The sequence below is a fragment of the Talaromyces rugulosus genome, chromosome I (genome assembly GCF_013368755.1).
Source record: "Talaromyces rugulosus chromosome I, complete sequence".
Taxonomy (NCBI): Eukaryota; Fungi; Ascomycota; class Eurotiomycetes; order Eurotiales; family Trichocomaceae; genus Talaromyces; species Talaromyces rugulosus.
In genome coordinates, this window is record NC_049561.1 from 7,003,173 (window position 1) to 7,024,470 (window position 21,298).

Below are 21,298 nucleotides of genomic sequence, written 5' to 3' on the forward strand. Positions count from 1 at the left end.
TTGACGCTTCCCCACCGCGTCCCGCTAGACTGGGCCCTAGAGGCCCGGAAGGAATTCTGTAGCTATTTTGAGAAAAGATATTTGGGTCGTATCTGCCGCGGCTGAAGAACAAGCGTTCTTCACAGGAATTCGTAGTTAGCGGCTGGAGCAATGTTGAATGTGATCGACAGATCCAGCATTTCAATGTTAGAAGTTGAAGATTCTAGGGGAAAAAAGTATACGCGTGTGAAATAAAGCAATTAATCTGTCCGATTTCTCACTAACGCTACCAAAAAAAGTATTCAACCCACGCGATAACGCCAAACCCAAACAAACGCCGTACTAAGATATATAAGTCCGCTACTTGCGGAAATGCGTTGGGCGAATGTGTCCGTCCATGATTTATTTCCTGCTGTACGCCCCGCTAAATAGAAACAGCCCAAGGCTGCAATAACATCTAAGTACCCATATGCAAAACCATTCGTCGAAATAATCAATAAACTTTAGCTCTCTTTCCTCTGGTCAAGAGTCTTTTTTTTTCTTTCAAAAATTCAGTTTCCATGGCTAGGCTCGCTTTCTTAGCACCCGACCAGTATTGCTGGTGGGAGTTTCGGCTGCTCTTTTAGCCGTTGCTGCTGTTCGCTTTGCGGTGGCTGCAGCTGTAGGGCCTTGACTGCGGGCCACAGTGGTTCGTTTTGCTGCAGCGCTTGACGTCGTCGCAGTGGCACGCTTGGCTGTTGCAGTGCGCGTAGGTCGGACTATGGTTGTACCCGAAGACATGTTAGACGATGTTGTGCTGGTGCTTGTATGTCGGTCCTGTTGTCGTGTTGTAGGTCGCGCCGGGGACTTGGTGGCAATCGGTTTGGCGGATTTGGTCGTAGTCTTCCGCGTTTGTGTTGTTGTCTTTGTCTTCCTTCCAACTGCCGGTGAAGTTTTCTTGGTTTCCGGACGCGTTGTCCGAGCACGTGCATCTTCAATCATAGCTTTCAACGGACTCGATGGCTTTAAAGGCGAGACAGGGCGCGATAGGTATGACGCTTTGGTAGGTGATGTTATAAGTGGCGACTGTTTATATGTGCGAGAGTTGGAGGATTTTGGCGAAAGAACTTTTGACTCGGCATCGCGAAGGACTTGTGACACAGAGCGCGGCTGGCCAGCAGCACTCGGATTGCCTCGTTTCTTTGGGTTGTCAAGAGCAAGATGGGTCTCTGGAAGGGGCGCATTCTCTTTATCTGAATAACTGCCGACGTTGCTCGTCTGCCTGGTATGACGAGGGGGCGATTTAATGGCTGCGAGATTCGGATACTCGATGTCTCTGGAGACAACAGTTGTGTTCGCGCTTCTCGTGGACTTTGCGGGAGCAGCTGACTTTTTCGGGGACAGGGCTACTTGCGAGTACTTCTCGAGAAGCGCGCCCATCGTAGTTTTGCGCAATGATACAGGGATGCGATTTACGCGTCTTTCAATTCGGGACCTCAGGTCCTGTGCTTGTAGTGCGTATTGAGCACGTAGTTTTCGTGCGCGTTCCGTAACTAGGCGCGGTCAGCTGCTATCAACCAAGGGATACGGGTAGGTTGGCTCTCAACGGCCACGAGAACAAGACGTACTTTCTAATTGAAGATTGTCAATAAGTGTCTGTTTCTGGCTCTGGGTAATTCTCAGTTTCTTGGCCGGCGGACTGCCTGTTGGCGTTGTGATTTGGGTTTCATCCCGGGGGTCGCGGTCCGGCTCTGTCGACTTGCGCTTTCTCGATACTGTAGCAGTCATTGTGGGCGGGTTTGGGATGCTCGATCCTTTCGAAATAAGCGACGTGTATAGAACAGTAATAAAAATGTCGATAGAGGTGTGCTGGGGCAAATAAAGCGCGGTGTTGGGGCAAAGTCGCGTCAAATATGCGGTTGTGCGGACAGCGCGTTCGGGATGGTCGAAGATGATGTAGCGAAAGGCGGGAGTAAACAACAGGCGGCGCTATTCCTAAGGCGGCTAGTGCCGTTGCGGGCGGTGGCCTTGGCGGAGCCGAGCTCTAAGCATACGCCAGCAGGACCAACCTAGCCTCACATCATCACTCATCATCACCATCAGAGCTTCGTTGACTTTTGTTTCCAACACTCGCCGCTTTCTCGATTCTTCAAGCTCTTACTAATCCTCCCTTGCCTTTCACAAGCCCGTGCCTTTACCCGCCATCATCCAGAGCTCAGCTCGGATCAGCCGTCAAGATGGGGTTGGAAGCAACCATGATTATGTCGGTATCCATCTGTCAACAACCTCCTTAAGATTGTGTGCTGACCTTTACCCAGCGTTGATAACAGCGAACCTAGCAGGAATGGCGACTATACGTAAGCTTTTGTGTGCTCTGCTGACAAGCTTATCTTGCTAAAACCGTCCAAGTGCCACCCGATGGCAAGCCCAGATCGATGCTGTCGGCGTAATACACAACACGAAGATGCGAGCGCACCCTCAATCTGCCGTCGGTCTCATGAGCATGGGTGGGAATGGACCCGAAGTTCTCTCGACTTTCACAACCGACTTTGGTAAGATCCTGTCGGGACTACACCGAACGAAGATTCACGGCAAACCTCACCTCGCATCGACTATACAGGTCGCTGGCGTATGTTACTCTATCTCTCTCTGTTCTATGATGGATTTGGATTGCTGATGTTGGATACTAGCTGGCCCTGAAGCATCGCTCTGAGAAATCCCAAAGGCAACGGATTATCGTCTTCTCGTGCGCACCGGTCACCGAAGACGAGAAGGCACTTGTGAAGCTGGCAAAGAGGATGAAAAAGAACAATGTCTCTATTGACATAATCGCATTCGGAGATTTGGATTCAGACACGACCAAGAAACTAGAGGCGTTCGTTGAAAACGTGAAGGGAGGCGATGGCTCAAACCTGGCCATCATTCCACCAGGCCCCAATCTGCTTAGCGAAGAACTGCAGGTCACACCCATTCTAGGCGGCGAGCCTGGTGGTGCCGGTGGCGGTGAAGCTGCAGAAGGTGAAGGATTCGGCTTTGAGGATGCTGCGGAGAATGATCCCGAGCTGGCCTTTGCTCTGCGGTTATCGCTCGAGGAAGAGAAGAACAGACAGGAGAAGGAGAAGCGGGAGCGCGAGGAGCAAGAAGGCAAGGCCTCGTTGGAGAACATTCCGGAAGAGGCCAAAGATGGTGGGGAGTCGTCCAACGAAAAGGACGACAAAATGGATACGGCATGATGTGTAAATTCCATTTTGTGATCGCATGGCCGGTGTTTTAGCCATAATCTACTGCCCTCCCCTTTTTTCCCTTCTTATTGCCTGTATGCCTACGACCTTGGGCGTGAAGTGTAACACTATCAGTTTCCCATGATATAACAGGAGCAGCATGTGAAGAATCTTCAGTTATCATTAATTCATTTCCATACGTGAGTATCTCTATATATTCATGCCCGTCCTCGAAGCCACGTGCCCAGATGTCGGTCGAAAGCATCACATCGAACAGGCATTTCTAGTTGGTAGAATGGGTTTTTCATCACATAGTCTGCGTATAGATCGTATATTTTCTTCAGGACTGTATCGATGTTGGTCATCAAAGGATCGGTGAAGAGGAGAAACTTGGTGCCCGTCAACGTCTGGAAGCAACTCAGGCGAAAGCGATCGGTTTCTAGCACCTCAATGCCGGACTTGGCCAGGCCAGGGTTCGGGAGGTAGCCATTCGATGAGGTATTCGGCGCGGGCGTCGATGTGCCCGACGAGTTACTGGGCGCAGCAGATATCTGAGGGGTGATTGTGCGGGTGATGGCATGGACACTTTTTGTTCGCGGCAAGTCAGAATAGAGCCAGCAGTAACGAGGTTCGTAAATCGTAAAGCTCACCCGTGAAATGTGCCGGCGAGGACTAGGTAGTCATTTGTAGAGAGCCGTTGCAGGCCGGCCTGGAATTCTCGGTGATAGATCAGACCGCCAGCTTTGTTGATGATGATGAGCGAAAAAACGGCCCTGGAAATCGACAGTCAGTCTGGCGGGCTTGGGCATTAACCAATATCACAATGGTAAACAGGGAGGGAGGTCACACATGACTGGCAACGAGGCGTCTGCACAGAGAACAGTTGGTTGTCGTTGAGGGTTTATCGCGGCATCCGGCGCTCCTTCCCGAATTGCTGGACTCGACCTGGTCTCGGTCGCACCTGCCGCCGGAGCAAGACTAGTGAAGCAACCTCCGTTTCGTTTCGGTTTCCTAGATCAATCACTTCTTCCTCTTCTTATTTTTCGTATTCTTCGTTTCTGCTGCTCTTCGCATCACAACGCTACTCCTGCATCCAGTTTGACGCCCGCGCTTTGTTGGCGGCTTCACCCAGGCGCGAAATAATGGGGACGGCCCAATGGGATTCGCCCGCCACCCTCCTGTGCTAACCGTACTGAAGCTAGTGACGCCGTCTCAGCACTCACTAGTACCTACCACAGCAGAACTACGACATGTATACGTCTTCTGCTGGCACACCTGGGTTTCTTTGTTCTCAGAAACCCCTGTTGGAATATGCATACGCCTTGGCTGAAGAATCACACTGACTATTGGGGGCAAAAGAGCAAAATTTGGACCATTTTCATCACGCATCCAATCCCAATCTGGATGGTACCTCCGGCCACACTGCAGGGGGGATGCCATCGCTGTTTCCAAATTCGGTAGTGGCAGATCTCAGTCTACAAGCTCAATCTCAGCTGAACCACATGGCTGGACTAGCCTCCAACATGACAACAACTGGGGCCCTTGCGATTGAGTCATTCGAGATTAAAGGACGGCGTTAATGCATGCTGTTCTACCACTCAGCCCCCCTTTTGCCCGGGCCCAGGGCGAACTGTTGTTGCTCGAGTTGGGCGTTCTGCAACTATGCCTTGGCCGATTCATTGCCCCAGGCGAACCACACCCAGTCCAGGAAACATGACTCATTTTTCTACGTCTGCACCGTCCCGGAATTGGTTATCCTACGTATCACCGACGAATAACATAAGTGGGTCGCTGTACAGATCAATCTCTCGAAATTAATTGATATTGAGTCGCAGCATTTAGCAGTCAATCTCAAATAATGGCATTAAGATCGACAGCTCTCGTGTCGATCCATTAATACCTAGGGTCTCTAGAGTTCTCACCCCGGTCCCGGCATGCCGCTATGTCGTGCGATTACAAGCCTAGCCTTCGTACGCAAGATATTTGGAATTTGATCCGGATCTGCCCGGTCGTTCTTGAAGGGAATCATCCAAGAGACGATGAGATCGGTGCTTAGCGCAACGGGCACAAGCACAAGACTCAGCGTCCAATGCCTTTTGCTATTTCTGGCGCGTATCTCGTTCCTGACCCCGCTATCTGAAAAGCAACTGGTAGGGAACCCGAGCAGAAAAAAAAGCAAACATCGTTGTAACCGGTGAACGACGCTAACTCGACACTTGCGGTCGCTGGACGGTAACAAATCACAACCCATGTCGAAAATGAGGGGGGCAGCCAATGATGCGAAAGTGCCTCTCCTTTCATGGTCCCTTAAATCGCGCTCTAAACTAATTGGGGCGGAAATATTGTTTTCGGATGTGGCACAGTTTCGCACTGCGCCCCGTCTGATTGGCGTGTTAGAACTGCGAGTCAAGAAACGGCTGCAAACATTCCTACCAGGAGTTTCGAGTCCACAGGAGAACCGGGTCCCCCTTCCTTCGAGCAATCTGCGCCTACTTTCAGAGCATATTCTGTGTCGGAAGCTGTGACTCTTGAATGCCTCTCTCATTTAACATCAAGATGACTACTAGCTCCCCGGTTAGCGGAGCCTAGCCGCCGGCTCCACTGTCTGTCACTCGGAAGTTGGGCCACCGGTTTGTGTCAAAGGGTATCGATCGTGCTTCATAATGCTTGTCAATTTATGCATTATTATGTCCAGCAGCTTTTCTTTTTCTTTTTCTTTCTTTCTTTTCTTTTTTTATTGGCTTTCTACTCGTCACCAGACCATCGCTACATTTTACTAGTACTTGTTTCCCGGGTGCATAAGCTTGCGGCAATGACAGGACCCTGGCCGAACTGGGACTGTCCTGGCGGCTGACCCGCGTGGTTGCGGCGGGAGGATTGAGCACTCGCTTGTCAGCCCGTGCTCGCCGTGCTTGATTTGCCCACCACGAGTGCATACTGGGCCGCCACAACAGGGCGATCGCCCCGAACTTTTGAGATGAGACTCACTTGGCCCCAAGAGAACGCGAGGCGCCGTCGGGGACAGCCTGGGCGATGCATAAGAAGCCATTTCCGACACTGATGACGTTGCTTTACCCTCCTGAGCGGGTACTTGTTATCATTGACTGGGAAGGAAAGGCCCATCACCCTGCATGAAGCCATGAACAGCCCGGGCAAAAGTTCTAGATTCACAGGACCTGATTGATGGGATGGAAGGTCATCGTCGCCAGCGCTAACCCGGGGTGGCCAGCACATCCACCCCCCCCCCCTCCTTGGCTAAAAGCCTGAGCCACTCATATCGACACCAGAAGAGTCTCCGTGCAAGCGCCTTGTTTCTGCATCTACTCCGGGTATCTACACCCAATTGTCAGAATAGTCTCCGCGACTCACACATCTTGCACTACAGTTATTACCGTGCTGTCGCTGCTGTTATGATGGTTATTAGTTACATGAAGATGATCCACCCTGCTTTCAGTGTGATATCTGTGATCAAGCTTTTCCCACCCCCCTGGTCTTTCAGCTGAACTCACCCGAGAATAATGTAACCTGAGATCTTAGGAGTGAAATGCCAGTTCAGGGGTGCGACCCACAGCTCGCGACTCAATTCCTTGGTGGCTTCACGATCGCGATCGACGTGAGACTAGTGTCACCGGTGCTAAGTTACCAACAAGCACGAAAAGCAAAGTGTGTGTCGTGTCCTACTACATACGGTCAAGTGCGGCTCAAAAGCACAACCTCGACTGGACTGGATGCGCCGGGTACGACCAACCCGGCTATGCCCTCCCTCATGAAGTGCTTCTGCACGCGAGAACCCTGCGTTTCTCAGATAGTTCCGAGGCCAATGAAAGTCTAGCACTTGTGTCTAAGCGCCCTGAGCCCCAGGAAAGTTTTTGTTGTGGTCAAGGTTAACTAAGTAGCAGATAATTAGCCATAAAATGACCGCTCGCTCGGAAGAGATTTTCTTGCCCTGACCTTCCTTTTGTATCTTGGACCCCAAATTATACTCTGCTTGCTTCGTTCATGGTCCCACCAAGCCTTGTTTATATTGAGCCCGCCTGGAACTCTTGTAAATGTGTGAGAGTCGTACCATCATGGACCAGAACACTTCCCTTTACTCGTACGTCGACCCCCAGGAGGAAAGACCGATCTATCCAACGGCGCTGCCGCCATTCAACTCCGTTCACCCTGACCATCTGCCTTACGGAACGGACCACACACCCTTCGCAACCAATCTAAATCGGAAAATGCGTTTGGAAACCCAGGTTTATCCTCTTCTGGAAGTCGCCCGTGGAGATTCATACTTGCCGTTCCCCAGATCGCTGGCCGAAGATGATGCTGCATACCATATTCGAGGAAATCCAGGAAGAGAGTATCCATATGGACAGGCCCCCATGTTTTATGATAGCGACTATCCATCACCACCTGGTCCGCCTACCACTGATCTTTCTTCCATCCCGGAAACTGACCGGTCTCCTAGTCCACGGGCTTTCGAAAACTGCTTTTTCTCCTCGATCGCACATGGACATCTCTCCCATCCTGCCATTAGGGACCTGGAATTTGTTGGCTATGGATCTGTAGCCCCACATGAGATCCAGCATATTCCCGGTAAGAACAGCAATACCGTAGGAGAAAAAGAACTTGAGAAGCGAGATGACTTTGAATTCCCATGATTGGGATAACAAAGGTTGGATGACAAGTTTTCAGATCAAATTAGACTGACAATCACTCTCTACCAGATCCCGATTATCCAGACCCAGATTGTCAGGGTGATAAAAACACACAAATATATAATCCCAACCCCAGTTTGTGCAATCCCGCGGGGCTAGGACTCGTCGACCACGATATGAGAGATGATGCGGATGCCGAAGGCGAACCCGACTCGTCCTGTCATCATTTTCCGGAGACCATACCGGTTCCAGCAGCGAAAATTCCAAAAGCAAAATCGTCGGCGCGAAAACAGCAAAAGAAAACAACAGCAAAGCCTGCTTCTCCTGTCATTCGCAACAAGCGTGCTGCTGCTGCTGCTCCTCATAGCCCCGGAAACAAGTCAAAGGTAGTCAAACCTGCATCTAAGACCAGAGGCCCGCCGGGCCGTGTTTTCTTCTGCAGTTTCAAGCAGTATGGCTGCACTAGTACTTTTAACTCCAAGAACGAGTGGAAGCGACACGTCTCCTCGCAGCATCTGAAAGTCGGCTTCTGGCGTTGCGACCTCCCAGGATGCTGTTCATCGGACAAACCAAACGATTTCAATCGCAAGGATCTGTTCACTCAACACCTACGCCGAATGCATAGCCCGGATCAAAACAAAAAAGGATCGACTGGAGAGCAAAGCGAAGAGTTTGAGCAGAGCCTACCTAGGATCCACACCCGATGCTGGAAGAAACAACGCGACGCTCCATCCCAAACCCAGTGTGCGACTTGCAATGTAGTCTTCACTTCCTGGGAGGAACGTATGGAACACATGGGCAAGCACTACGAAGGCGGCTCCTTTTGTGAAGAAAGCGAGGACCCTGGTCTTGTTAAATGGGCTCTTCATGAGGGTATCCTCTGTAGGGGCCTGTCGAAAAGGCTCGTCTTGGCTAGCCTAGTGAAAACTTCTCACAGAAAGTAGCCTCGTCCCTTTCTTCTCCTTCTTCTTCTTCTTTCGAGTCCTGGTATGGTTATCATATCCCTATCTCCACCGGCCGGTCGATACCCCTTATCCTTAACGGCCTTGCCTTGATACCCTTCTTTTCATCTCGTCTTGCTCAAATTTTGTACATTCCGCTCTTCCTATGGCCAGTTGGCAAACCAGAAACACTTATGATTGATTGTGACGAATCTCTTTTTCGAATCCCTTTTTGTTGTCTGTTTTTATCTGATCAAATGTACTAATGAGAAATTTGTGCGCTATCTTTTTTTTTTTTTTGGATATGTTGAGAATTTAGAAACGCAATTAAGCTAAATGCGGTTACTGTGCTTTTTTTGGTCTGTGTTTCTGACCTAAATAGTATGATACCATACGGAGAACTAGTTCCTACAGTGATATCCTAAACTCTCTCCTCAAAATGGATCCTCTATGGTAGGGCAAAACGGTGAGACACCTGAACCCATACAAACGTACAATAATCATCTATATAATTCGTAGTCAGAGTTTTACGCCGCAGCAAATTGCAGAGGCATCAAATATTCCCATCGTTCGGTCTCTAATATCCACAGTAAGTCACGGGAGTTTGGTACCACAGGACCTTGTCTTATCAGTGCTGGCTGATCAGCAATCATCACCTTTCCAATGGTTGATGCTCTTTGTAATCATCTCACTAAAACTTCTGTCTTATACACTATACAGCAGCTTGCACTCTTGGCTTTACGGTTTGCGACTCTTTGGCTCTTTCTTGGCACTTATCTATACTTGATTTACTTTCGACGTGGAGGGTAGCATGATTTGGTAAGCCGGGCATTGTTTTGTACATATAAAATAGTTGACGCACTTATTGAAATGATGTGAACGAGGGATTTTACCACTATAATATCTGGGAAGAAAACATGAGAATACTAGCTCAGGGAGGAGGTAATTGAGAATCAGATATGTGTTGAGTGCGTTGATATAACCGAGTTCACATGTGAGGCTTTAGGGCATATATTAATATCTATGACATCTATTATATGATTGACACCCTATACTCTCCCCAAGAATGAACACAGACGAATAAACGTGAATGATGACTAGCGCAGTTAACGTAAAGGCTTGGCACCATACTCTAGTAGTAGACTGACTATAGACTCATGGCCAGCGCCAGCGCCAGCTACAAATAATAGAGGTGTCCGGCCATTTCTATCTTCAGAATCTGGTCGAGCTCCATGATCTAGCAGTAGTGTAAGTATAGACTCATGGCCATACAAAGCTGCAAATGATAGAGATGTCCGGCCACTTTGAGTTTCAGAACCTGGTCGAGCACCATGCTCCACTAGTTCTTTCGCCGTGCACTCATGGCCTCTCTTTGCTGCATAAGAGAGCGCTGTCCGATTTTTATAATCTCTCGCATCCACATCACTGCTTTCGGCTAGAAACACAATAGCCCTTGATAGGTCGAAATAAGCCGCGAAATGGATTCCTTGAAAGTTTGGTCGGATATCTCCATCCCCAAGCTTAAATGCAGCCATTTCCTTTTCAAGGAATAATGCTTGACTGGCACATGACATCCTTGACTCATTCAAGAAAATTTGAGCTTGACGCTTCAGTACGCTTTCACTATCAATACCTACTCGGATATGATCACAGAAATGCCGACTCGCATATTGCAATAGTGGATTTTCATTTAGCCGGCGGTCTAGCTCTTTACTAGTAAGACCGCGACCAGAACTGAAAGTACCGAGATCAAGGTATTTCACACAGGTTATGGCAATGTCCTCTTGTGCGTTTGGAAAGTGAAGATAGATAAAAAAGAAAATTATATATAATTTATCTACTTATTAAAATAAAATAAAAAAAGATATATATTGCCCGAGTACGTTGAGACCATTGACAATATATTGATGTTAAACCGTAACGTTGTAACTGTAACATTACATACATGTATGTAAAGGATTTTACATGTATACGTGGTTTATTCTCATCATTGATAGAATGCAGTGTTGGCAACATTGAAAAAAAGAGCTCTGAGTAATGAATTTCAATGTTACTATCTTATGACTTTCACAATCTTGAATTACCAGTTGAACAGTCGAAGCAACGACAAATGAGGGTTGCAAAGACAAGTTGTTATTACTCATAGTTCATATATCAATTGATCATTGACATGTTTAATTCAACACGTAAAGCGAAAAAAAAGTATATAAAAAAGGGAAGAAAATCATCAAAATATAATCGCCAAAAAAATAACCTTCTCGCTGGCCAGCACTTCGGTTAGTGGTATCAATTGATATAGCACCCCGCGCCAATATAGAATGAGAAAATGGAAAAATAAAAAGAGCGCTTTTGGCTTTGAAATCAAATTTTGGTTCAAAGTAACGCAGGAGAATAAGCAGGTGGTAAAAAAATACGATCGTTGTCAAAAGTCAACACCATGGCTTCGCTCGATAATGTGAAAGGAACGAAAAAAACAAAAGGAGGGGGGGCTTGGTATAGTAAGTAAATGTACGCGCAATGGTCATAAAACCCCCCGACTATGAATCGAAACCCGAAGAAATCAAAAGAGAAAGAGAAGAGAGAAATAAAACAGGGGAAACATAATGTGGAACCCTTGACTGATACGTAAAGCAAAAAGGTGAATTTTTTTCTCTTCCATCGTCGATCCGCAAAACAGCTTAATCACACCCATTCTGAGATGAGTATCTCTTTTTTATAGTGAAAGAAAAGGTAAACAAAATATCACGCCTAAGATGCTGGTTGGCCGAAATGAAATAACTTTGATCACTGATATTAACGCCTTCTGTGTTGATAAGCAACCCCACCGTCCAGTGATGTATAGTTGTGTCATTAAATATTGCACTGAAGAAAAAAAAAATTGGCCCTAGGAAGGTGTCCTGGTTTGAATGTCATGATCAACCAGCAACTCCCATAGGACCGGCATCAGGATGAGGGCGATACGGAAGATGTTGTGGATCAGGCTGGGGAGGTCGGCCTTGGCTATTTGCACTGGCGCTGCGGTCAGGATCTGAAGGGCCAAATTCCCCTCCCGGCTGACCGGTCGGCATTGCTGTGTATGCTGGCCCACCAGGTGCTTGAACATGGCGCACTGAACTTTGCATCTGCCACGCCGTTGCTTGCGACGGATCCGTCTCGATACGAGCAGTCACCGGAGCAGTGTTGTTCCGAGTCAAGCCAGATCCTTGATCGATGCCTGGCGTGACTCTTCGAGCAACAGCGCCCTTTCCGAAATCACCATATCGTTTCAGAATTTCCTTGGTCGTGATATCGGCACTATCTTTAAAGAAGCTAGTATCATTCAGTATCGACTGGAGGTCATCAGGGACCTATTGAGAGTTAGTCAGAGCCAATCACGCAAGGTAAACCAAAGCCAAAAACTCACCTCACACATGACATCATTGAATGTTATAAGGGATGCCACTGCTTCTATAGCTAAGAAACTTTCGTCCATACTGGCGGTTTTTGAGTTGGGGTATAGAATATTCGGGGTTATCACAGTCGCGAGATTATGAATATCCATCTTACTACCGGATTCCTCGTCTATGTGGGAGAATGAAGCGGTCCAATTGAGGAAGGCAAAGAGAATTTCCAAGGTATCGCGATGAGCCTTGGGCAGTAGACAACAACTAAGGTGTAAAATACGCTTTTGTTTTTCGGGATCCGAAATTTCTGCAAACGCTAGTTAGCAAAGAGGCCTGTATCTTAACAAAAGGGGAGGCAAAATCATACTCTGTGAGATGACGAAGAGGCGATGAAGTTTAAAGGTCATAAGAGGATCTGGCATTTCTCGGAGGAATTTCTTCATAAGCGCAGCAACTTGCACTGGGCTCTCCCTACTCAGGTCGACTTGTTCGTATTTGTTGTCAATAAGATCGGCAACTTCTTTCAAGCGGCGAATGTTGCCGTTCTTTCGGAAAATACCCTCGACGGACATGTCCATTTGGCGCATTGCAGACACTGCGTCGTCAACGAGAGCAGGAATTCGCAGCGCTCCAGGGCCGACACCATGCGTCGACTCGGCGCCTTCTTTATCAACAAGATAGTCGAGGCTTACCCCGAACACGCCTTTCTTCTTCCCGGCTTTCTTGTTCTCCTTGTTAAACGCGCGTCCGAAGATATTCCATTTTGTGGGCTTGCGAGATTCGATTAACGAAAGGAGTTCTTCCAAATTAAAATGGCCTTCCAACAATGGTTCCATAGAGAGAACTGCGACGTGTCTGACAATAAAATACTCCAACGCCGATAATTCGGAGAAGTACTTCTTCGTCTTTAGCCCCGTAGCATCCGCAGGGAGACTTGCCAGCGGCCCAGACATATCTCGCCGGTGGCCTGAAATCAACTTGGCTTGCGGATCTCCAGAACCGATCAGACTACTTCTGGCGTACTTGGAAGCATTGGGTCGTTGCTCTTTTGCCTGTTCGGCTGCCACAATTCTGGGGATATCGTCCAGTGTCAGAGCATCTTGGTGGCCGAAATGCAGTTCATTCACCATTTCTCCATTGAGGTCCTTCTCTTCTATTATTTGAAAGCCTGCATTCCGTTGATCGGAACCTTCGCCACCCGCCGAGCCTGGACGGGCACTTCTTCCTTCTGGTCCGTCAATGATTCTAGACGCGCGAGCCTTTCTGTAAGTTGTCGATAAGGTTCGCTCATTGCGAATAGAGCGCAGTCTGCGCATTTCACCAACAGTTTGTTCAAGGGAAGACTCTTCATTCTTTATCGAGCCAGTGAAGGAATAGGAGCGAGTAGTTGAAGCTCTGGGGCCAGGTTCTGATATGTCCCTTGTTTGATCAACACGGTGACCTTCATTCGCATCATATGCATTCAAATTAGGGTCATCTGTGAATAAAGGAATAAGCATCCATAATATTCTTTAAATGGAATGCGTTACTTACCTGTGCTATGTGGAAGCGTACCACTCGAACGCAGTACGGAAAGAAGTCTTGCAAGAGCAACTTTCAGAAGAAATACGTACTGCACCAATTTGGAAACATAAGTAAAGCCATCACGGAGATCTGCCACACGACCTGTTTGTGAAGCGCAGCCACCACAGAATGCAAGATCCTCTGTCTCGCTCCATCTAGCGTCAGAAATATCCGCAGTGAGATCTTTCTGGCACGAAGCGCAAGTAAGATGAGGAGGTTTTATGTGCCATCTCCTATCATCAAGGAGTACACACGCATCATCTATAGGTTCTTTGCAGGCAGTGCAACAATCAGAGTACTGGTCTGCCAAACTGCTGGCTCCAATCACGAGATCGGGAGACTGCTCCTCTTCGGATGCTTTGAGTTCCTGAAGATGGTTTTCTAGGTGATCAAGAAAGCGGAAAAGGCCATCGGGCGTGTGTTTCGCTCGTTCGAGTTTCAAAGACCCTTGCAGCCCGATGCGAATTAGGAGCTTCAGATAATGAGCTAGTCCGGTAACAAGCGATAGCAACTCCTGGGTAACTCCCAGCTTTCTCACTCCAGTCTCTTGAGTCTTTGAAAGAAGCGAAAAGAATGCAACAATTTTTTTGCAGAGAAGTTTTGATTCACGTCCATATGCCAGGTCTATAAAATATTAACACTCGACGACATGAAAGCTCGATGTGTTGCAGGCTTACCTTTCACCCCCTGTTCTTTCAACAAGCCAGCTAGCATGTCGATGGCCGCAAAGAGAATCTCAACATGGGCGATAAAACTTCTTGCGACCAGCACGCCATCCACATAGGCGCCGTTACTGACGTGCAAAAGCATTTCAGATATGCAGGCAGCGGAAGACTCTTCAAATGTTGACAGGATGCTCCAGATTTTGTAGACTTTCTCCTCCATCAGCTCCTCTTCTTGTCGCACTTTTTCGCGCTCGGCATCGGTGGCTTCTTCATCTGTTTCGGGTCTCTCGAGCTGTTGGCCAGCCGGTGCGAGCCTTACATTCCAGAATTTATGGATCATGTAGCACTCAGGATGCCAGTGTTGATTCTGGCCATTGCGGAATATTTCGACAAACTGCTTGAGGATAGCAGTATGACATCCGTTGCATCTTTGAGCAAATCGCGTAGAGTAGTGGTAATGACAGTAAACGTGACCTTCGTGCTCATAGTACGAGTCTTGCGCGCCAAATACAGTCGGGCAAACGGAACAAGTGAAATGCTCGATATGATATTTGCGATCCAGGGCGGTGATATAGGAGCCCCGTAAAGCACCTCCACAATCATAGCAGAGAAGGTGCAGTCTTCGGAAGTAATCTGTCTCACACAGAGGATATTGTCCGTTTCCGTCCTCCGCATCAACAGGGAAAAATTTAGACGCAACGATATCTCCACAATCCTAGGGTGAAACACCAGTCAGCATAAAGATGCAATAGTTGTGAGGAAATACAACTAATTCCCACTTACATTGCATTTAAAGCACTCTAGGTGGAAGGTCCCTCCGAGAGCGCGTACGAATTGGCCGGTTAGTGGCTCTCCACATTTCCTACAAGTGCGGGTAGTGGGTGCTTTGGCACCCTTTGGATAAGGGCGTTGCCTGTCTCTTGGAGCCGATGAATCTTGTGGTTGTTCTGTCTGGTCTGAGTCCTGACGCCTCGGAGTCCGGTTATCTGGTTGGTAAACAGCTGTGGGAGCTGTGACAAGTGGCTGAGCAGGTGCTCGCTCGAAGGGCTGGTGGCCATCGATAGGGGAGATAGGAGAATGTGTTTGAGAATTTGTTCCGGCGCCGCTTCCCCAGGGACGAGGGCTGCCTGAGCCGCCATTCCCCGGCATGAGGATATCGGGAAGCGTTCGATCGGGAGGCATGATGATCGATTGAAGGAGGTTTCGAGGCTGTTCCGGAGAAGGTTATGGTATAGCCAAAGAGAAAGGGTGGGGGGAGGCTAGCTTCAAGTGTGAGGAGAGGGAGGTTTCGGCGTAGTTCGCACCGGTTTCATTACCCCAGACGGCGCAACGAGGGGTGATGAAGACGAAGGAGGGGCAAAGCCAGCGACAGATTCCAGCACGATTTGCTTCAAGCCATAAGCCGTAGGAATTGGATCCGCTACCGGTGGCTAAACCGCAAGCTCTCTATGCCTAAATTGGGAGGGAGAAGGCTCAGGCCATGTACCGAGGGCAGAGGGAGGGCGACCTTTCGGGTGATCGACGCCAAGGCGAATGAGGCCACAACACAAGGGAATCGAGGCGCGGTGGATAGCAATCGAGCGCGAAACTGGGCGAGAAGGATGAGGGATCGGTTTCGCTGCCAGCAGTCATGCGTCTTGGTGAGGCGGGGAGGGGGCTGGAATCAATCAAGGTCGAGGTGGAAATTCAAGGTGAGACACAACAAGCGGCGGAGCAACTTTAGCCAACTCGAACCTCGACTGCTCGGGGCATCCCCAGGATTGAACCCAAAGAGTGGCGGCAAAAAAGACGAGCAGGAAGACAAAACGGGATTACAGCACCCAGCAGACGGGGGGTGGATTGCCCAGCGGACAGAGGGAGAGCAATAGAGTGAACAAGAGGGGCTGGGGCTGATTTGTTGTTGTGACCGTGAAGCCGGATAGACGCCCCCCTATCACCCTAGCCCGGCCTAACGCTACTTCGGGGCTAGCGCGTCACGTGCACGCCCACCGCCTTTGTGGCTCCACTGGCGATGCTATTTACATCCACCAAGAGGTATTATTATTTTATCATGAATGGGGCTGTGCTGGCTGCTGCGGTATGATTTTGATGCTGTTGTTAGCTAGCAGCTGGGGGGCTCTTACGAAAGGATGGGGCTCTGTATGGGCATATTAGGCAGTGCAGCTTCAGAGCAAGTATACGGGTATATATATATTGATGTATCCGTGAGGGTACATACTGCATACATGAAGTATACTTATCTAGTATAGAGCACTGGGTATAAAATGTATGTACCCAGAGATGGCGCATACGTACCGATACATGTGACCGCAGATGCAAACAAGACAAATGCTGCTGGGGGAAGAGAAAGAAGCAAACAGCCGCCGTAGATAGAGATGACGACAACATCCAAAGCATCACCGCCAGAGCAATCGGCCAGCGAAGACCCATGGTCTTCTGAGTCGTTGGCCTTTCCTCTCCCAACAGAACCCGCAAAGACTCGACCCCCCCGGTTTCCTGCAGCCTTGTGTGTTTTACTCGCATCCTACAGCTGTCGGTTGGCTGCAGCACCTCCAATCGCCAGGGGGACTGATTACTTGTCACATCGAGTTTGGCTACAGTTGTCTGAACCACTACTACTAAGGCAGACACTCGTCCAGAGTTCTGCCTGGGTGACACGCGTGCCGCCTTTCTTTCGTCCATAAATCAACACCACCGACGCCTCTGATTGTTTTCTCTCCCCAACAACGGAGAGGGTCGCTGTTATTGTTGCGTTGCCATGTCTGATCAGGCTATTCTCCGCATTACACGCGTAAGTGTTATTATTACTGCGAGTTCATGCAGCAGCACGACTTGGTGAGACCTCTAGGCTGACTGAGAGTGGGGTGGTGGGGTGCGTTTTCCAGGAACTTCGCCAGATCCAGAGTGGAACAGATCTATGTGAGAGACCGTTCACTGCTTAACTTCATCTACAACTGAGGAGATGGTGAACTGACTGTCCACAAGCACTTGGGGTAGCATATCGCGAATCCGACATTCGCAATGTGAAAGCGTTGATTGTTGGCCCTCCCGGCACCCCCTATGAGTTTGGGTTCTTTGAGGTAAGGTATTTCCCAATCGCATGTAACACTTACTGACCCAAAAAAATGAAAAGTTCTCAATCAAGTTTCCAAAAGGTCTGCTTGTCATCCTGCGATCAGAATTTCTGCTGCTAACATGGCTCCCAAAGATTACCCCGGCAGCCCACCCAAGGTAACAGCGCTCACAACAAATTCGGGTCGCTGCCGATTCAATCCTAATATATATGCCGGAGGGAAAGTTTGCTTGTTCGTCCTTGCCGCTTTCTTTTTTTTTCTCAGCTACTGAGCTTTACTGATGTATCATTACTAGGTCAATCCTTGGGTATGTCCGATGGCTGACATGGTTTAATTGAGATACTTATTTTCGCGATAGGACATGGCGCGGAGAGAGGGGCGAAGAGTGGTCATCTGCCCAAGGTCTTGAGTCGGTTTTGATTTCGATCCAGAGCTTGATGTCGGCGAATCCCTATGAGAACGAGCCCGGCTTCGAGGATGCCAAAGGTCCAGATGACCAGAAAGCAATGGCCCAATATGTCGCCAAGGTGGATATATCCTCGTGGGAAATGGTCCGACTATGTTGCTAATGCGGTCGATATGTCTAGATACAGCACGAAACGCTCCGCATTGCGGTTATCCAGCCACTTGAAGGCGCGTTGGGTATACAAAAGGACGGCTCTGTGATTCCTCCAGAAGAGATCACAAAAGACAGCGATGACGAAGAAGATACGTTCGCATACGACGATGAAAAATCCATATTTGAACCTTTCGGAGATTTGCGCAAGCGTCGATTCCTGTGGTACTATGAGTCCTATCTACAAACCATTGATACCGCGGCCCAGAAGGTCGAGAAGGACCAGCAGTTTGAATCGATGGCGTTTGAGCACAACGGCAATACCATGATAGGAAAATTTGACTATCCAGAATTGAGGAAACGTCTGGAATTCGTGAAAGAGACTTTGGCCGACGAAACGCAACGCTGGGCTGTGGAAGGGTTGGCGTCCAAGAAAAACGAATCTAGAATAGCAGCTAGCCTCAAACGCCAGCATGAACAGATAATCGAGGACCTTGGCTCGCGAAAATCTTTCGCTGCCAATCTGTCGCTAGTCGATGACAATCCGTTTGTGTGGACAATAACATATTTTGGCCGGCCTATGACCCACCTTGATGGCGGCGTGTTCCAGATCAAAATACACTTGAGCCCCAGATTCCCAGATGAGCAGCCACGGGTCTTCGTGGAGACACCTATATTTCACCACCGTGTCTCCAAAGACGGCGTGCTCTGCTATTTCCCTAGCCGTGACGAGGAATTAAAGTACCATATTGATGCAATCGTGCTAGCTCTAGAAGAGGAGTCTCCTCCATTCGATCCAAGAACCACGGTCAACCTGGAGGCCATGAAACTGTTCTGGGGTACACCTGAGGAAAAAAAGAAATACAATCGAGCATTGAGACGGGCGGTGGAGAGGAGTACCGAGTAAGTGCGCATAGTGTCTTTGGGGGGCGCCGCTTGCTTACCATTAGTGATGATACTAGGGAATTGTAACGATACAAGCTCAAACTTTTGCTACGGCTTCATGATATACCCATCCCTCTTCATCTATCCAAGCTACCGACATTTTCAATAAGATACCACTAGCGAGCTGAAGGAATGGCGTTTTCTAGGACGGTCCTCTTTTAGGTCCTTTTTTTTTTTGTTTCTTTCCTCTAGTTACCACTGCTGCCACGGGTTAAGAAAAAAAAACCAGATTGCGAATAACAACGCCATTGAGATGCATTGATTCCGAATAAAAACTAGAATAGTACTATCACGCGTTCTCTCTCTCGATAATAATACGTACGGGTAAATGAAGAGGGCCATACTAGTTCGATTTTGGTTAGCGTGATATGGAGTTTGCGGAGTCTCCTCGCAATAGTGTTCCGGGGCAACTCAACTTCCACGTCTTCGCGCTTCAGTTACCGAACAATCTTGAAATAGCCTAACAGTCAGTCCCCAATGGCTGAGAAAAAACCCGTTATGGAGCTGGGCACCGTCCTGGTCGTCGGTGGCTGCGGCTTCCTTGGCTGGAACATTGTCGACCAGCTGCTCAACTTCCCATCTGAAACCGACCCATCCGCAGCTCTGCCCAAAGTCACGGGCGATCCTCGCTTTGAATATCCTTCTCTCAAGAGTCGCTACCCACACTATATTGCAAAGGTGCACGTAGTCGACCTGCGCACGGCGAACAATCGACTCCCCGGCGCCCAGTACCACGAGGGCGACATCACGTCGATCCCGTCCATGCTGGAGGTCTTTAAGAAGGTCCAGCCGGATGTCGTTATTCACACTGCCAGTCCGGCGCCGCTGGGATCGACAGACGAATTGCTCAGGAAGGTGAACGTCGATGGGACGAAGACATTGGTCGAGGTTGCCGGTGGCGTTCACGGAGACTGGGGAAAGAAGTGCCAGGCATTTGTATATACGAGCTCCTCGTCAGTTGTGCATGATACCAGAAGCGATTTGATCAACGTGAACGAGACGTGGCCGTATGTGCGAGGGTCTCTGCAGGGGGAATATTACTCCGAGACAAAGGTGTGCATTTTTCTTCTCTTGTCACTTTTCCCCCTATGCAAATATCACTAACACTGGGGATCTATCCAGGGATTGGCCGAGGAAATTGTTCTCAACGCAAACAATAACAACCCTTCTGGCATGCTCACCTGCGCTATTCGCCCAGCTGGCATTGTCGGCGAAAAGGATACGACAGTATCATACAAGATGCTTGAGCACGGTCGCGACGCGTCGGACCTAGCACTCCGATTCCAACTCGGCGAGAATAACAATCTATTTGACTTTACCTACGTCGGTAACATCGCTTATGGACACACCCTCGGCGCAATCAGCCTGCTCGCGACAGCCGCGCGCAATAAAGCCGGCCAGGCGGCTCCCCTCGACCATGAGCGTATCGACGGCGAGGCCTTCAACATCACCAACGACCAGCCCCTGTACTTCTGGGACTTTGCGCATGCGCTCTGGGCTCTAATGGACCGCCCAATCGATCCATCTGAAGTCTGGGCCCTCCCCGAGGGCTTCCTACAGGTCGTCGGTGGTATCGCCGAAGGCGTTTTCGCCCTGCTGGGTAAGACGCCACGGTTGACGCGCAGAGCTGTCCGATACTCATGCATGACGAGGTACTACTCTTGCCAAAAGGCCAAGCTGAGACTGGGTTACCTGCCCATTGTTGATATGCACGAGGCTGTCGCTCGCACCGTGAGTTTCTGGAATGCCACTGCTGCTGCCGACAACTCCAAGAAGGCGCAATAGGTTTTTTTTCTTCTCTTCTTTGTAACAAAATTTATTTGTTGTTTCTTCGATAAGTTGTATGTAATGTGATGCCAAAATTACATGTATATAGATTTGAAGAGTTAATTCTTTACTTCTAACTCATTTTCAACAAACAGCCTCTTGTAGACTCATGACTAGATACATCATTGATGTAATCATAAAGCTAAGAATTGATAGATACGTTTATAAAAGAGTACTGTGGGGTCGTATATCTCCGAGGGAAATTTTTTTCGTATGACTGTAACGAACCTACTCTAGATACAAACTTGTAGAGAAGACTCGTACCAACGAGTTACACATCCCTAAACTTGCCGAGTACAAACTCCAGGCTTGAGATAGAAAAAAAAAATGAAAAAAAAATGAAAAAAATGAAACCAAAAAGAATAAAAAGAAACAAATGCACGCTTGCAAATCAGTGATATAATGGTCGTAACATGGCATGACAAAAAGAACAAATTGGAGAAAAATATAACAGTCGAATGGAAAGTAGACAAGCGGACAAATAAGCACATACACAAGTCGATGATAATGATGCTTTTT

The 21,298-nt window shown here is 48.6% G+C and overlaps 6 protein-coding genes across 6 annotated transcripts; 3 read left to right on the forward strand and 3 right to left on the reverse strand.

The window, feature by feature from the left end:
- Positions 1–543: 543 nt before the first annotated feature.
- Positions 544–1,746, reverse strand: TRUGW13939_02391 (uncharacterized protein; the record flags this gene model as incomplete). The annotated part of the gene is made up of 2 exons (XM_035485585.1): positions 544–1,511; positions 1,587–1,746. The coding sequence occupies 2 exons, from the start codon at positions 1,744–1,746 to the stop codon at positions 544–546; spliced, it is 1,128 nt and encodes a 375-aa protein (XP_035341478.1).
- Positions 1,747–2,195: 449 nt separating this feature from the next.
- On the forward strand, positions 2,196–3,191 carry TRUGW13939_02392 (uncharacterized protein; the record flags this gene model as incomplete). The annotated part of the gene is made up of 4 exons (XM_035485586.1): positions 2,196–2,221; positions 2,277–2,315; positions 2,368–2,587; positions 2,649–3,191. The coding sequence occupies 4 exons, from the start codon at positions 2,196–2,198 to the stop codon at positions 3,189–3,191; spliced, it is 828 nt and encodes a 275-aa protein (XP_035341479.1).
- Positions 3,192–3,397: 206 nt separating this feature from the next.
- On the reverse strand, positions 3,398–4,030 carry TRUGW13939_02393 (uncharacterized protein; the record flags this gene model as incomplete). Its single annotated transcript, XM_035485587.1, has 3 exons — positions 3,398–3,764; positions 3,830–3,952; positions 4,002–4,030. The coding sequence occupies 3 exons, from the start codon at positions 4,028–4,030 to the stop codon at positions 3,398–3,400; spliced, it is 519 nt and encodes a 172-aa protein (XP_035341480.1).
- Positions 4,031–7,249: 3,219 nt separating this feature from the next.
- Positions 7,250–8,769, forward strand: TRUGW13939_02394 (uncharacterized protein; the record flags this gene model as incomplete). Its single annotated transcript, XM_035485588.1, has 2 exons — positions 7,250–7,763; positions 7,895–8,769. 2 exons carry the CDS (start codon positions 7,250–7,252, stop codon positions 8,767–8,769), a joined length of 1,389 nt encoding a protein of 462 aa, XP_035341481.1.
- A 2,912-nt stretch (positions 8,770–11,681) lies between these two features.
- On the reverse strand, positions 11,682–16,129 carry TRUGW13939_02395 (uncharacterized protein; the record flags this gene model as incomplete). Its single annotated transcript, XM_035485589.1, has 9 exons — positions 11,682–12,113; positions 12,170–12,456; positions 12,517–13,626; positions 13,683–14,336; positions 14,390–15,092; positions 15,161–15,586; positions 15,694–15,807; positions 15,864–16,034; positions 16,112–16,129. The coding sequence occupies 9 exons, from the start codon at positions 16,127–16,129 to the stop codon at positions 11,682–11,684; spliced, it is 3,915 nt and encodes a 1,304-aa protein (XP_035341482.1).
- Positions 16,130–17,364: 1,235 nt separating this feature from the next.
- Positions 17,365–20,737, forward strand: TRUGW13939_02396 (uncharacterized protein; the record flags this gene model as incomplete). Its single annotated transcript, XM_035485590.1, has 7 exons — positions 17,365–17,462; positions 17,533–17,682; positions 17,747–17,758; positions 17,810–17,978; positions 18,039–18,910; positions 19,420–20,005; positions 20,075–20,737. Coding segments are annotated over 7 exons (2,550 nt in total), but the record flags the coding sequence as incomplete, so codon positions are not given.
- Positions 20,738–21,298: the final 561 nt, after the last annotated feature.